The following is a 17,256-nucleotide window of genomic DNA, read 5'->3' on the forward strand; positions in this document are numbered from 1 at the left end:
TAAAATGAAGGGTATGATCCATTACTGGTTCTCAGTGAGGAGCAGCCTGCATTGTCACGTGGAGCGGTGCTTCCAAAGGTACAGGGCCAACCGGCCGGCCACCCTCAGATTCCGACGTGCCCAAGGGAAGGTTGTGCCTGTCACTGTGTTGAAAAACGTACTTCAGGCCCTGGCCAGGTACCTCAGTTGGTTAGAGCAGTGGTCACCAACTGGTGGTCCGTGAGGTCTGAAAGGTTGGCGACCGCTGGGTTAGAGCACTGTCCTGATATTCCAAGGTTGTGGGTTCGATCCCTGGTCAGGGCACATATAAGAAGCAACCAATGAATGCAGAAGTGGGACAACCAATCGATGTTTCTCTCTCTCTCTCTCTCTCTCTCTCTCCCCACCTGTCTTCTTCTCTAATATAAAAAACAAAACAAAATGTATTTCAGGGTTTGAGTCTACCCCCTTGCGAATACAGCAGACTAGAGCTGCTAGCAGCCCGGGACTCTAGCACACAACTGTGTATAAGACGTGCTTTGATTACAGAAGATAACACAATCAACGAAGTGCATTTATTAGGAAGATAACTCCAAGTCATCACGAGTGGCGACCACACAGGGAAAAGATGCCTGACAGAGTCCATGGATTTCGCTTACACCACAAAAGGAGTTTTAAGGCAGTTTAATTCAACGCTGCAAAAACTACATCTGTGACAGAAACATAACACTCAAATGTCCCCAATGCCAACAAATCTCTGAACCAGTCAAGCCGACAGCCACTCTCAGGGGCAGATAAACAGTTTCAAAAGCCACTCAACATGACCCCGACCCAGAGGGGCCCAAACCTATGTGGTTAATACAGATGGACCACAGCGCCACCTGTAGGCCTCCCCACACACGGTTCTATTTCACATGAACACTTTACATTTACATTTTGTCTTAGGAAAGCAAATGCACATTAGGTGAGAGAAAAACAGGTGTCACCATCTCGAACCACAAACAGGACTACAGAAAACACGGGGCCAGACGCGGCTACACTGAGATACGCTGACTTTTCTGGCAGGCCCCTCACAGGCACTGAGAGGAAGCTTAAAAATACGCGGGGGTAAGTTCCGTCTTCCCCTCCGTCGTCACCACCTGGATCAGGCTCCCTGAGCTTGGCCGGTTTTTCTCTGTGATCCAGTCATGGAAGGTTCTAGAACAAACAAGAAAAGCGTTACATTTTAAAAGCAAAAATCTAACATGTGCTTATATTCCCATCAACGGCTTGTAGTCCCATCAACGACTTAGGAGCTGCCATGAAAAGCCACTAAGGCAGTGGTTCTCAACCTTCCTAATGCCGCGGCCCTTTAATACAGTTCATGTTGTGGTGACCCCCAACCATAAAATTATTTCCTTCGCTACTTCCTAACTGTAATTTTGCTAGTTATGAATCATAATGTAAATATCTGATATGCAGGATATATTTTCATTGTTACAAACTGAACATAATTAAAACATAGTGATTAATCACAAAAACAATATGTAATTATATATGTGTTTTCCGATGGTCTTAGGCGACCCCTGTGAAAGGGTCATTTGACCCCTAAAAGGGTCGCGACCCACAGGTTGAGAACCGCTGCACTAAGGCATCCCGGACACATAACCAGGTCCCCATGATTTCAGCACTTTAGTCCTTCTACTTTTTGAGTGGCAGGAGCTGGCAAGATTTGAAGGTTCATTTTTGTATTTTCCTGCATTGTTGGAATATGTTATAACACAGTGGTATGATTTTACGCACTTTAAAAAAAAAAGCATTTTAGCCCTAACCAGTTTGGCTCAATGAATAGAGCGTCAGCCTTCGGACTAAAGGGTCCTGGGTTCGATTCTAGTCAAGGGCATGTACCTTGGTTGCGGGCACATCCCCAGTAGGGAGATGTACAGGAGGCAGCTGATCGATGTTTCTCCCTCATTGATGTTTCTGACTCTCTATCCCTCTCCTTTCCTCACTGTAAAAAAATCAATAAACTATATATATATATATATTTTATAAAAGCACTTTAGTTCATACGCTGCTATATTACCTTCCCAGAAATTTAAAACAGAGAAAGAAGAAACTCATTTTTTTTTATAGCAAACATGTAAGGAACACCTGCAGCTGTATCAAGCAATGGGGAAAAAGTACAAAAAATGGACTTTTACAATAAAATACATTAAATGCTAGAACAGGGGCATTTACTAACCCTGTGTGGGGAGGGGCAACCAACCCTACTTGAGGGTGTCAGGGAGAAAAGGCATCAGAAACCCAGGAGGCTGAACACATAGCTGATGTCTTTTAAAACCTCTCGTGTGGCTGCTGACTACACCATCCCTCTACCGGTCCCCCAGCCGGGACTCTGCACCCCTTTAACCAGACAGCACTCAGAGCTCCTGGGACATTCCTGAGTGCCAGGCTGTGCCTTCTGGACCAGAACTGAAGTTCAACTGCCACGTCTCCGGAGCTCCATCCTGAGCGTCAAACAAGCCCGGGGGAGGGACAGGCTCCAAAAGCCAAGCGCCACTGAAACGCCCTGACATCTGCGATAGGTCATGCCCCTGCCTCTGGGGACGGAGCAGGGCTGGGAGTGCCCCCCCAACTGTATAAGATTCACACTGATGTGCCAGGTACACTCAGAGGCCAGTGAGCTCCCAGGCCACCCGTGTGGCTACGCCCAGGGGCACAGCGAGGGGCTGGAGCCGCCCAGGCGCTGGCACAGTGTGCCTGTGATACTCACTCCACGAGGAAGTCCAAGGGCGTCCAGGAGCTGAAGTCGGCCTCGGGCATGGACTTCCTGTTCATCGGGGTGTCGAGGGTGATTCTGCGGAGCAGAGATAAGCCAGCCATTGGTGTCTCCCCTCGGCAGCCCGGCCTCCTCAGCCAGGAGGACACACCGAGGGCCCCCAATACCACGGGGGGCAGCGTCGCACGTGGAGATAGCACGTGGACAATCAGAGCAAGGCCAGGAAGCCGCTGCACACAGAGGTCAAGTCCGAGTGCAATTCAGGGAGGCGCTCTGTGACCCTCCGCCCCCCGTTACGCAGACAGGAACCAAATGGAAGAGCCACATTTTGCCTTATTTTGTTAAATACAATCTTGCCCGGCCGGCATGGCTCAGTGGTTGAGCACTGAGCATTGACCGATGAACCAGGAGGTCACGGTTAAGTCAATTCCTGGTCAGGGCACGTGCCCAGGTTGTGGAAGGTGTGGAGGAGGCAGCCAATCGATGATTCTCTTTCATCATTGATGTTTCTCTCTCTCTCCCTCTCCCTTCCTCTCTGAAATCAATAAAAATGTATCTTTTTAAAAAAAAAAAAAAAGACAGAACTACAAGTATTCAAATAAAATGTCTGAACTAAGCTGAATCAGGGAAAAGGGGGAAACAGATGGGAGGAAGGAAAAAAAACAAGAAAGAGGCAGGACAGACAGACCCGCCCATCAGCCGGTCCACCACTCTAGCCGCCAGGCTCACCAACACCAGAAGAAGGCTCTTCAGGGGTGAATTTTAGAGCCAAGGTGAGGGCACACACGCGTCCCTGGGGAAACGGCTCCAGGCCACGGGGACTCTAGGCAGAGGGGAGCAGAGGGGGGCAGAGCACTTACGGGAGCACCGCGATGGCCGCAGCCCCGGGCGGCATGCCGCTGTTCTTCCCCGCGAGGCTCTGGCACAGCTGATGGACGGCGCCCTTGGCCATGCCGTAGCCGATCATCCCTGGGAAATGGAGAGAAAACGGTTCAGTGAGCACTGGCCACCGCTGGTGTGTCCGAAGGCCACCACGCCAGGGTCCAGGGGAGGCCGGGAAGAAGGGCAGGATGGACATCTATGGAGAGAGCGTGGAAGGCACGTAACGTTTCAAGAGCACCGACTGTCACCCGACAGTTAACGTTCATCACAAAAGCTGTAAGTTGAGCCTTTTTATTTTTATTGTTGAGAACATCAAGGCTCAGACAGGGTAAGTGACACGCCCAAGCTCACACACACACACTTGCACTGACGCCCCCGCCCCCCCATAGAGGTGAAGGGCCAGGCAAGAGCTGGGTTCTGAACCCCCAGATTGTTAATTACTTGTGAGCAAAATCGAGCTGTCATTTGGAGGCAGGCTGCACAGGTTCAAATCCAAGCTCTTCCACTTACCACTAAAGAGATCCTGAGCTAGTTCTCATTGCCTTGCTAGCCTCAGTTACCCCATCTGTAAAATGGGAATGAAGTACTTAATTCTGAGCTCAGCACACAGTAGGTGCTCAATAAATGTTTCCCATCAAATTCATAGAAGTAACATGCCCAGGCGTCCATCTCCCTGGGTAAAGTGTGAGCAATGCTGACATACGTATACAACGCTGCCCACTAGTCTTCATTTGCCCCCACTGACCAGTGAATGCTTGCTGCCTGAACAAGGCACGCCTTTCCTTAGGCCAGGTTTCCGCCTGCTCTGCAGACATGTGGCAGGAACAGGGTCTCTCCTCTCACAGTCCCCCACACACCTAGCTGCGGACGCTCACGAAATGCTGTGAACACCTCTCCTCCTCCACAAAACTTCTTCAGGAGTCAGCAGTCTCTTTAAAAGCCCCGGCAAGCATGCTCTTGAAAGCAAAACAGCTGAGGAGGCGGCAAAGGTTCAGAGGGAGGTGGGGATCACAGCCCTGCCGAGGAACCAATCACTAAACTGCTTCCACAGCGACCTCGGATTGCAAAAGCAGGTCAAGGTCCCAAACGGTTATTTAGAAGCATAAGCAGAATATTTCACCATCCCAGGCTTCTCTGTTTAATCAGGGGCCGGGGGCCACCAGTGGTAGAAAGATCGGACAAACTCTGCAGGGGTTCAAAGCATATGACTCTCATTCATCCAGCCCCGACCCCAGCACCCTCCAGGGCTCACTCTTCATTCCATTCAAACAGCATGAGAGAGGATCTGATGAAGAAAGAAACATGCGCCCAGCTGATGTGGCTCAGTGGTTGAGTGTTGACCTATGAACCAGGAGGTCATGGTTCGATTCCCAGTCAAGGGCACATGCCCAGGTTTCGGGCTCGAGCCCCAGTAGTGGGCATGCAGGAGGCAGCCTATCAATGATTCTCTCATCATTGATGTTTCTCTCCCTCCCTCTCCCATCCTCTCTGAAATCAATAAAAATGTATTTTTTGAAACAAGCACCCCGCAACCCTAATGGTTTAATTCTACATAATTCTACACAATGCAAGTAAGGACATCATTTGCAAGAAATTCGGGGGGGGGGGAGTATTTTATAAGAAGATAAGTACTTTCTTCCCAATTATAAAATGATCAAGGTAGTCCCTCAAGACTGATTTCCAAACACAGCAAAACAAAAGTGATCACTAGCATTGAACACAGTTTATCCTCCAGAAGGTGACCTACAAATACAGCCTTGGAAATAAGAGGGTGGGTTTTCTCAGTATGTTTCCGTTTTGAACAACTTTTCTTGGGTTTAAAGGATGACAGCCTCTTCGTCGTTTACTTTCAAATTATACATAGATTTCCCCAGATTTTTCTAGGGTCTGAACCAAAGCTGAAAAGTTTCATGACTCAAATAAATATAACAATACCTAACTCAGAACTTAAAGATGAACAGTTATGAACATCTGCAGCAAAACTAGCTGAGCAAGAGTAAGTCTGAAATAAATAATCATGCCAGTTCACTTTTACCACTGACTCTGTCATACCTTTCTAAGCCATTCACATCCATTAAGATGTTTGCAAGTCCTAACTGCCACATAGAATATTTTATTATTTATCCCCATTTTACAGATGGCACTATTGAGCCTTAGAGAGGTTAAGTAACTTGCCAAATATCACACAATAGGTGGCAAGATCACCAGAGACATCCAACCTGTGAAGTCCCAGAGCCTGCACTCTTAACCAGTATCCAAAACTATGAACAAAGAGATATTTACAAACCAAAGGAAAGTAGGAGAGTGTTCTGTCCTTAGGAAAAATTAGTCTTTCAAGTCTTGGGGTTTTTTCTTTTTTAAATGTCAAGCTGCTATTCATTTCTCTACTTACTTTCCAGTGCCTGTTCTCCGTCACCTTTAATAAAAACCAGAACTCAACCAAGCTAGCACCTGACATTTACACAGCTTTAATGATTGCAATAGACATGGACAGGTAAGATCATAGGCTCTGAGACTTGTAGTAAAAAAACAAGAGACAAGAAATTGTTGGTTCCTAAGAGCCGCGCAGTTCAGCGAGTTGCATTAAAATGGAAAAAGGTGCCCTAGCTGGTTTGGCTCAGTGGACAAAGCGTCGGCCTGTGGACTGAAGGGTCCCAGGTTCAATTCCGGTCAAGGGTATATGCCTGGGTTGTGGGCTCAATCCCCAGTGGGGGGTGTGCAGGAGGCCGCCAATCAATGATCCTGTCTCATCATTGATGTTTCGATATCTCTCTCCTTCCTTCCTCTCTGAAGTCAATAAAAAATATTTTTTTAAAATGGAAAAAGGTGCTCAAGCTCTCCAGCACACCAAAGAGGCCGAAAAGCAGCCCCCCTTTTATTAAAGAAGAGTTCCACTTAGGTAGTACAGGTGGATACTTTCTGCCTCTGGGCTGTCCCCCCCAAACCACCACTTAAGTTCCTTTAACCCCACCTGAAAGGGAGTATTATAGATTGAATTGTGCCCCCTAAATTCATATGTTAAAGTCCTAAACCCCCGTACCTCAGAATGTGACTGTACTTGGAAGTGGGGTCTTTAAAGAGGTCATCAAGTTAAAATGAGTCATTAGGGTGGGTGCTACCAGTGTCCTTGTAAGAAGAGGAGACTGGGACCCAGGCAGGCACAGAGCATGCGAGGACACAGTAGAAAGACAGCCATTGACAAACCAAGGGAAGAGGCACCAGGAAGAAATCAAGAAATTGACCCTGCTGACACCCTGATCTTGAACTTCCAGCCTCTAGAATTATGAGACAAGTGTCTGTTGTTTAAGCCGCAGGGGAACTTGGTTATGGCAGCCCTAGGACTAACACCAGGAGCCGAACATGCGAACAGAACTTGGATCTGCCTGATGCACTGGGAAAAGCACACAGTTAAGAAGTGATGGGGGTTCTGGTTCAAAGCAAGGTTACAACTTAGCGCAGAAACCCCGACAAGTGAACGAACCGTGCTCCGCTCTAGCTCCCTTACCTACAAACTGAGAAAGATCTCGAATGCCATCCGCCCCAGGATCCCATGAGAATACACGGAAGTGAACTGGCCTATGAGAAAATGGCCCTGTGCTGGGCACCTCCCACATGTTAAGGCCTCCAGCGCTTACAGCTGCTCCTCAAGGCCAACGCTACTGTCACTAGTTACAGTGACTCTGGCAGAAATCTGGTCAGATGCATGATTTGTTCAATGCCACCCATCTAGGACGAAGAATGCACCCCGGCCTCTCTTACTCTATCACCCACACTATTCTTGGCGGCCGAGCTGCTTCCCTGGGACACATGAGCACAACGTGATGGTGATAATGCCTGTTTATTATCTAACTAGAGGCCCGGTGCACAAATTTGTGCAAGGGGGGGGGGGGGGGTGGTGTCCCTCTGGGTGGCCTGCAGGGATCGGGCTAAAACCCGCACTCCAATGCTGCCTGCAGCTCCTACCTGCCGCTCCCGCTCATCCTGGCCCCACTGTGCCTGCCACAGGCTGGTGCCCAATCAGTCCCGATCAGGAGAGGCTCGCGCTGCCACAGCTACGCTCACCAGCCATGAGCCCTGCATCTGGTGCCCTCCCAAGGGGAGTGGCCTGCAGAATCAAGCTGAAACTGGCTCTCTGACATCCACCGAGGGGTCCCAGATTGCGAGAGGACACAGGCCAGGCTGGGGGACCCCACCAGTGCACGATCGACCTGGGGAGAGACCGCGGGAGGGCTCCAGGAAATGTCCGGCCCATCTTGCTAAATCCCGATTGGCTGGACCCCAGCAGCAAGCTAACCTACCAGTTGGAGCATCTGCCCCCTGGTGGTCAGTGCACGTCATAGCCAGCAGTTAAGCAGCCTTAGCATATCTTCAGCATGTTCGCTTTGATTCGTTGTTTGGTTGTTCTGCCATTTGGTATATTTGCATATTACCCTTTTATTATATAGGATTTGTACCTACTCCAGCACCATTCATACCCAGAGTGGAAGATGGATAAATAAACCAGATTGGAGGGGGTAAAGGGGCAGATGGCAGCATCCCTTAACCACCAGGAAGATGAGGAATTCAGGAAGCAAAGGAAGCAAAACCCACCCACACAAAGCACCCCAGAGGGGAAAGGGCTTCAACATTCCCTGTGTCATCGAAGTGCCCCGCAGCCCCAGCGAGCAAGCACTAGCACTCCCATTTCACAGAGGGGGAAATGGAGGCTCACCAGGAGTCCCGTCCAGGGCGGCCTTGGCACCCGCCAAGGTCAGGAGGCCTCCATCCTTGAGGTGCTTGGTGGCCAGGTGGCTGGAGATGGTGGATGTCCACATGCTCTGCTTCCACATGAGGTCGCAGTTTTTGAAGAGAGCTGAGGGAGGAAACACAGGTGGGCTCAGCCTCGGTGGGAAGAGCCTGGCCGCTGAGTCGCTCAGGGTGCAGACACTGGGGAAGCACCAGCCTCTCCCGCCCCGACGACAGGGTCTGGTATGAGCAGCGAGGGCTCTGAGGTCAGAGACGCAGGTTTGAATCCAGGCCACCAGTCCCAGCTTGCTCCCCTGGAAACTGGCCACATTTCAGGCAGCAAGTGCAGACTGTGAACAGTCTGCGGGACTGCCCGTCAGAGAGGGTCCTGCTTTAGGTGGGCGTTAGGTTTGCAATAGAACCTGCATGTCTAAGTCAGGTTTGACTGATGATAAAAAGCTGAGGGGCCATTACCACAAGGATATAGAGGGCTTTTCCAAAGCTACATTTTCAAGTTCAAAAGTTTAATGCTGGCTTTAAAGACCCTTTAAAAGAAAGCTGAGCCCTGGCCGGTGTTGCGCAATAGTTAGAGCGTCGGCCCACACACCGAAGGGTTGCAGGTTCAATTCCAGTCAAGGGCACGTACTTGGGTTGCAGGCGTGCTCCCTACCCCCAGTTGGGAGGCAACCAGTCGATGTGTCTCTCTCACATTGATGTTTCTCTCTCTCTTTCTCCCTGTCCATCCCTCCCTCCGTTCCACTCTCTCTGAAAAGCAATAGAAAAAATATCCTCAGGTGAGGATTAACAAAAACAAAAAAACCTGAAATGACAACATTTCACACTTACTTTAACTCTCTGGCCTCACTAAAAATGCAAGAAGAAGCAAGTGGTGACGTGTAACTTTGGAGGCTGGACGGGCAGCCGTCCCCATCCCCCCTCACAAGGCACAAAGATCCCAGTGAGGCTGTGCCCATGGCCCAGGAAGAAAGCCCCCATCCAGCGGGGGTCTTTCCCCAGGGACAACCAGGGATCGTGTTTCCCTGCAGAAAAGGACTAGAAAAAAACTGATGGACCCACACTTACCACTCCTTGTCCCCAAAATACACCAAGGGCCATCAGGGTGTTTTGCCCAAACCCCACAAAATATCACTTTCACATCCAAGTGTGGTTCACAGAAAATCGATTCCTTTTTACATGGCTTTGGCTAATACATGTAGAAGGAATGACAGAATTAGGACTACCATTCTCCACCCCCGTCTGGAATCACTGACTCGGGCAGGGATAATCCATGGATGCTTAACACCCTTGGGTTATAGAAATCTGGGATTCGCAAGGTGTTTGGAAAGAGGATATTCACACTCATTGCCAAAGCACAGTCCCACGGTTCGCTTACTAATTACAAACAGAAAACGGACCTTTACAATGGAAGCCTATCGGCTGCCACCTTAACCCATCAGCAAACGGGGCATCACTGGGGGTGGTAGGGCCATCTGACATGGTGACAATTCCACTGGGATTAGTAAGAAGTACACATGACGCAGGAAGAATTCTCGCCTCCAAGATGCTTAACCTGATCCTAAGCAAGTTCCAGACCTAAATTCCAGTGCACCGGAAATACTCGGGCTAGATGAACCAGGTAAAGACACCTTAGAGCAGTGATGGAGAACCTATGACACGCGTGTCAGAGGTGACACGTGAACTCATTTTTTTGGTTGATTTTTCCCTGTTAAATGGCATTTAAATATATAAAATAAATATCAAAAATATACATCTTTGTTTTACTACGGTTGCAAATATCAAAAAATTTCTAGATGTGACACGGCACCAGAGTTAAGTTAGGGTTTTTCAAAATGCTGACACGCGGAGTGCAAAAGGTTCGCCATCACTGCCTTAGAGAAACAGTGAGACACATTCATATGAAAACTGCCCTGCCTCACCAAGTCTATCACCAGGGGGAAGAAATTCTACATTAAGAGACTAAAAACAACAACAAAAGGAGGCATAAACCCTGATGCTTAAGGGGGGGAAAAGCTCTAAAAGCTCTGGAATAAATTTGGGAATTTGAATGCGGTTGAATATTATTAATCTTACAAAATGACTATTACTTTCCTTAGCTATGATAGCAGTATTATGATGATGTAGGAAAATGAGCATATTCTTTGGGGATGCATGCTGAAATGAGCAAAGTATTCATTTACTCACAGCAAGTGGTTAACAAAAAAATGCCCACACAGAGCACCCCTGCGGAGAGCCAGGGAGCATGGACAGCAATGTCAGCAGTTACCGAATCCAGATGGAGGGGGCGGGTGCTCCCTGAACTCTTCTTCCAGCTTTTCCGTGTGTTTGCAAATGTTCATAATAAAAAGTTGCAAAATGGCCCTGACCGGTTTGGCTCAGTGGAGAGAACGTAGGCCTGCAGACTGAAAGGTCCCAGGTTCAATTCCAGTCAAAGGCATGTACCTTGGTTTCGGTCACATCCCCAGTGGGAGGTGTGCAGGAGGCAGCTGATCCATGTTTCTCTCTCATCTGTTTCTAACTCTCTATCCCTCTCCCTTCCTCTCTGTAAAAAATCAATAAACTTAAAATAAACAGTTGGAAGATGTACTCGGCATTGATACAAGCTCAATGTTGAGTCCTTCTGACCTGCGGAACGATCTCTCCATGTCATACACATCCCCCGACCCCGGGAATAAGCCCTGTGAGATTAGGGCGGGAACAATGCTGATTCCATCCTGCCTTTACACCTCCAGCTCAATGTCCCCTCCCCTTACCCTGTTGATGGGGAGCTGCTTCTCCAACTGTGAAAGGGGGTGGTTGTCCCGACCTCACAGAGCTACTCTACAGCGTCTGGGAGACACGCAGGAAAACATCTGGCCTGGCACACAGAACCGACCCAGTCCCCGCCCCCGGGACAAAGAGCAGAACGGAGTGAATGATCAACTCAGAAAAGGACTCACACTTGGACTTGGCATTGCCCCCAGCCCAGCCTCCAGCCACACAAAGGATGGCGTCCACCTTCTCTTCACCCAGGAGCTTCCCGACATCAGCAGTCACCTGAACCGAAAAGGACGAAAAGGGGCGTAAATCGCCGGGGAAACCTAAACAGGCTGACGCCTTCAGACACTTGTTTATTTTTCACTTTCTCTGAAGACAGGTAACAGCGCCTGGCAAGGAACACTTTGAAAACTAAATGTAGGACAAACCTACGATGACCATTTGGGTTAGTAAAGCCCACCTACATTTCAATGTGCTTTTTATAAAGCAATCTAGAATCTTCTTTTTAATTTTTATTGATTTCAGAAAGGAAGGGAAATAGAAACATCAATGATGAGAATCATTGATCTGCTGCCTCCTGCATGCCCCCTACTGGTGATTGAGCCCACAACCCCAGCATGTGCCCTGACCAAGAATCAAACCGTGACCTCCAGGTTCATTGGTCAATGCTCAACCACTGAGCAACACCGGCTGGGCCCTCCCTCCATTCTTAAGCCTTGTCCTGTTGCCAAGGGCCCAGAGCCCAGAGCCCAGGGGCCGGAAGTTGGATCACCTCCCCTGACATCTGTTCTACTTTTCAGGAAAGCAGGAAGCCCACAACAACAATGCAACTGTTTGACTTTTTTTATTTTTTACATCTAGGCATTTTTTAATTCCTCCCCCTTAAATGTTGCTTTCTGCCCAATAGTTTTCTATAAATAAATGTCATGCCTTCCTGGCTTCTGCATCTCTTCACTGTCACTAGTGAACTGCTGAGCACCCAGGGGGCCAATCTTCTATGTATTAGGGTTGAATTTCCTCTTCTAGAGCTTTCCAAACAAAAACTGGATGTTGTGCTATTGTCCAGAAAATTCCTAACTGAGGGGGGGTTGGGGGGGACGAGAAGTTAAAGAGTTTAAAAGTTCTGTAGAGTCAAGTCTCAGATACAAGTAACTTCACATTCAAAAAGCACATAGACATCAGCACCCACAACTAACAAGAGAAGAGACACTGACTGCAGGAACCACTCTGCCAGCGGCTCTCAGACAGAGCCCAGGGCTCCCCTGCACTTAATTCCAGCTTTGGTTACTTTATTCACAGGGAGCTGCTTTGCTGCAAGGCAGCTTAGCATGCAGTTAGGAGAGCAGGCATCCAACCCCACTGCCTGGTTCAAATCCTGGCTGTGCCACCTCCCACCTGTTTGACCCGAGAAAATACCAGGGCCTCTCTGTGCCTCAGACTCCCCATTCCTAAAAGGAAGATAAATTAGAAACTTTGTTCTGAGGGGTTACAGCCATTCAGCAAGTTAATGTGAATAAAGCACTTAGAATGATGCCTGACACACAACGCCATGTCCATTAAAGCCAATAGTGCAGGAAACATCGGGACCAGGTTATGGAAAGTAAGAACAGAAGCCTTGGCCGGTGTGGCTCAGTCGGTTGAGAGCTGTCCCAGGCACCTAAAGGTCGCTGGTTAAATTCCCACTCAGGGCACATACCCAGGTTGTGTGTTCAATCCCTGCATACAGGAGGCAACCGATCAATGTTCCTCTCTCACATCGATGTTTCTCCCTCCCCCTTCCTCTTTGTCTAAAATCAATCAAATCAAATAAAAACATATTTTAAAAAGAGAACAGTAAGAGCAACAAAAATCTACCTTCTGGAAAAAGGCAGCTGGCTTTTTATATTCTAGCCCCGTGGTCGGCAAACTGCGGCTCGCTAGCCACATGCGGCTCTTTGGCCCCTTGAGTGTGGCTCTTCCTAAGCCTTAGGAGTACCCTAATTAAGTTAATAACAATGTACCTACCTATGTAGTTTAAGTTTAAAAAATTTGGCTCTCAAAAGAAATTTCAATCGTTGTACTGTTGATATTTGGCTCTGTTGACTAATGAGTTTGCCGACCACTGCTGTTCTAGCCTACGTCAAACTCATGCTTTAGAAAGACGAAGTGAGCAGGACGGTATGCTCATGGGTTTTATTTTAAATTTATACATGTGCATGTCTGGAGCAATGGATTGAAAGGAAATCTCACAACACATTAACTGCATAATGGGACTAGACACGATTTCCCCTTCTTTTTATTTTATTCTATTTCCTATATCATACATACATCACTTGTATCATTTTTAAATGTGTTATAAAAAATGGCTAAGGACCACAGAACCTCGGGCCTGCACCGTGTTTAGATGACTCAGGAGGGTGCAACTAAACAAAAAACAGAGCCTGGACTTATTCAAGTTGTTCCTGAGTCGTTAACAAGTCTCTTGTTCCGCGCATCATGCTCCCCCCCCCGCCCCACCACCACCACCAAATAGCTTCTGTCTCTGACACTCAGTCCCTTGGCTGGAAAGGGGGCTGCCATGCCTGCCGCCTGCCTCACAGGGCGCCCGTGTAAACACAGCCCCTCGCACAGAGAAGGATGTCACTTCCTGGGGGATGTGGGCTGGAGTGCTGGCGCCAGGACCCCAGAAAGCACGTCCTTCGGGCGGTCTGTGGGAGACACTTACGAGCAACTCAGCTACTGATACCTACACATCCATCGAGCTGCTGAGAGAGCTTCCCGCTGGGAGGGACACTGTCTCGGGGTCACAGGGGGAGTGCACCAGTGACTGAAATATTTACAGTTTTTGTTTGATTTCTTGTATTATGATAAGCACATCATTGTATAATTCAAAATAACCTGCTTCAGTGGTATTCTTGCTTTGAACTAGGGATCTCCACTTTTTTAGAATGCACCCTAAATAAATAATCAGAGATGGGGACAAGGATGTTTGCCACTTGTTAGTGGCAAAAGTAAAAAATTACAAAAATGTTAAACGTACGTGTGGAAACTAAAAATTGTGGCCGATCCACAATATAAAAAATTACATGTTGACATAGAGGGTTTTTATTTTTAAGAGATTGAAGAAGTACTGAAATGAAATAAAATTTTATTTAAAAATGTTAAAAGCTGATCATAAAATATAAAACACAAGATGATTTCAACCTGTAACGCTAATAGGATCCATAGGAAAGACAAGAAAATCGGCCAAAATGTGAATATGCAGCTAGCTAGACATAGATTATGGGTAATATGTCTTCATTATATGTTTTCCACTTTTTTCAAATTTCCCTCAACGGGTACACATGGCTTTCATAATTAGAGAAATAATACTCGAAAAAGGGAAGAACACATGGCCAGTGGAGACCTATTCCCAGGGCTCCCCCAACACAGGCTTGGGGGGGGCCTTTTCTGGAATTACCTGGTCAGCCTGCTCGGTAAACGAGTCTGTCATTCTAACGACGACACTCGCGCTGGCCTCGTCATTCTCCACCACGTCGATGCTGGCCACCCACTGGAGTGAAGAAGGAAACAGCTTTGGTCAGAGACAATAGTTGTGGTTCCTTTAAAGAGCCATGCCCAGAAATGGGGGCTGTGGGGGCAGGTGACAAGCTTAGAGGAAAACCCACTAGAGAAAGGATCTAGCTACTAATCTCTCGCACATACGGGGACGCCTGACCTAAGCCAGTCTACCCCAGCCCAGCCCAGCCCATTCCGCCTCCGAACTCCTCATCTTCCTCTTCTTCCACTCTCAACTCTGAAAGCCAAACCCTGAACTTCCAGAGGACCCTCCCTGCCCCAACCAGGGTCCGCAAACTTTTTCTGTAAAGGGCCAGAGAGGAAATATTTTCGGCTTTGCTGGCCCTATGGTCTCGGTTGCAACTGCTCAACTCCACTGTTATAACAAGAAAACAGCCACAAGCCACAGGCAAACGAATGAGCGTGCCTGTGTTCCAGTAAAACTTCAAGTGCCAAAGTATGAATTTCATATGATTTTCACACATCACAGGATATTCCTCTTTTAACCTCTTTTCAACCATTGAACAATGTGAACCCAGTCTTAGCTCTTGGGCTGTACAAAAACAGACAGCAGGCTGGATCTGGCCGGTGCAGGGTGAGAGTTTTGGACCCCTGCCCCCAGCACAGAGGGAGGGAGATCAGGCAGACCAGGCGTGAATCCTGCCTCTGTCATACAGTGGCTTTCTCCAGCTCAGGCTCTGCAGAGGGTCCTCGCCTGCACAGTGGGGTTAACAATAAACTCCGTTAGTGTGGAATTAAATGGAACAGAGGAGGCTGCGGCTGCCAGCCCAGCTACACATGGATCTTACTCGGAGAGGGCCAGGGCCCTGAGGCCTGAGGGCCCGGAGATAAAGATCTCTACCAAGCTTTGGAGAACACAGCCTCCATTCAAGAACACTCACCACTTCTGTCACCAGCCATGGGAGAGACTGACACAAAGACCAGGTTCTATCCCAGAGCTCCCAGGAATGAAGGGGGTGGGGACAAAGGTAAATCAGTTCACAAATCAAAGGTAAAGCAAAGTACCCCCATCAGGGGGAGTGCCGCCCCCTTCCCGCCAGGGGAAAGCAGTCCTCGCATCTGTAACATGTGGATACCAACAGAACTACGCAGTAAAATGACTGCACAGAGTAAAAGAAACGGAGAGGACGGAAGGGATCTGGTATAGAGGAACACAGTGCCTGGCCTGGCTGGAATCCTTAAGCTTTACAATGCTCACCACCTCCCATCTATGCAGACTTCCTAGCTTCCAGAGCAGGTGTGCGGCAGGAAGGGGTGGTGTGTTGAGAATTCCTTACAAACATATTCCTATGCCAGAGTCTGAGCCAAAAGAAAACCCTGGGACCCTCTCTCTCTGGCCCCGGGGCGCCCTCACCCAGCAGCTGCCTGCGGCTGTGCTAACTGATCCCTGACAGCTCCCCAGAGCTCCAGCGTGGACTTTGAGCGAGTGACAGCTGCAGCAGGAAGACACAGGGCAGTCTCCACTGGGAACGCACTGATCCCCGCTGGGAGGCTGGGGTCAGGGTTCCTGGCCTGCGACCAGCTCCGTTCCTACATGGCCACCTTCAGGGCATGAACCTGATTTGCAAAGTAGCTGAAATCGGCTACTCATCGAAGAAGCTTCCCGTGTTTGAAGGGCTGAGCCTTCGCCATATCAGGTCCAATGGAGCTAAAGGAGCAGGAGTCTAGATCAGTATCTCAATAACAGGGGAGAGAGGAACTGCTCTGCCCGTCTAGATCTTCCAGCTGGCCTAATAATGAAATCAACATGAGAGATTAACAAGGGAAAACAACTAAATTTAATTGCATATGTACATATGGGAACCCCACACAGATAAGGTCAGAGACAGAAAGTTAAAATGAAGTACAAGTTACATTCTGAGCTAAGGATGAGGCCACGGTACCTTGGGGCCTCAGAGGGGAGAAAGGTCATTCAAAGGACATAAGAACAGCAGATGTTCAGTAATCAGAAGTTTGCACTGCCCTATACATTGGTCCTAAAAATATTTTTCTGGTGATGACTCTTATTACAGGCAAGGCCCCTAATTTAAAATTTTTAAGGGAGAGGTAAAAGTTTCTCTTGAATCCACAGGGTCTCTAGCCTTTGGTTCAAAATAATTCACGTGCCAAAGTGACATATCTTGGGGAAGCCTCTCGTAAACCCCTTCAATATACAAAATAAATATACCAATAATAGCTAACATTTAAACATCTTTTACCAGGAGTCAGGTAAATTTACACGCTAGGGCACCAATGACCTCATTTCATCCTCACAACTCCCCTAAGGGGCAAATACTATCATTATCCCCATTTTACAGACGAGGAAACGGGTTCGTGGAAGTTCAGTTCACGGTAGCAGGACTAGTAACCAGGGTCAGGCGGTAGAGTTTCCCAATCCTTCCTTCTTCTCTCTCCCTGGCCCCTCACCAGCGCTCCTCTTCCTCCGGCTCTGCAATTCTCCCCTGAGTCATGCCGGGCTTCCCGGGCCCGGCGGCGGCCGAGACCCAGGGGCAGCCACCCCCACCCGCTTGGCGCAAAGGCCGAACCCACGGCCGGGGTGGGCGCGCACGCGGAGGCCGCAGCAGACGCGCAGACTT

The 17,256-nt window shown here is 48.6% G+C and overlaps 1 protein-coding gene across 1 annotated transcript; it reads right to left on the reverse strand.

Moving 5' to 3' along the window:
- Positions 1 to 535: 535 nt before the first annotated feature.
- Positions 536 to 14,671, reverse strand: QDPR (quinoid dihydropteridine reductase). Its single transcript, XM_015571857.1, has 6 exons — positions 14,562 to 14,671; positions 11,305 to 11,401; positions 8,334 to 8,474; positions 3,601 to 3,709; positions 2,735 to 2,818; positions 536 to 1,176 (listed from the first exon to the last, which is right to left on the reverse strand). Exons 1-6 carry the CDS (start codon positions 14,592 to 14,594, stop codon positions 1,071 to 1,073), a joined length of 570 nt encoding a protein of 189 aa, XP_015427343.1. The 5' UTR covers positions 14,595 to 14,671; the 3' UTR covers positions 536 to 1,070.
- Between the last annotated feature and the right edge of the window lie 2,585 nt (positions 14,672 to 17,256).

Source organism: Myotis davidii, unplaced genomic scaffold, assembly GCF_000327345.1.
Source record: "Myotis davidii unplaced genomic scaffold, ASM32734v1 scaffold204, whole genome shotgun sequence".
Lineage (NCBI taxonomy): Eukaryota > Metazoa > Chordata > Mammalia > Chiroptera > Vespertilionidae > Myotis > Myotis davidii.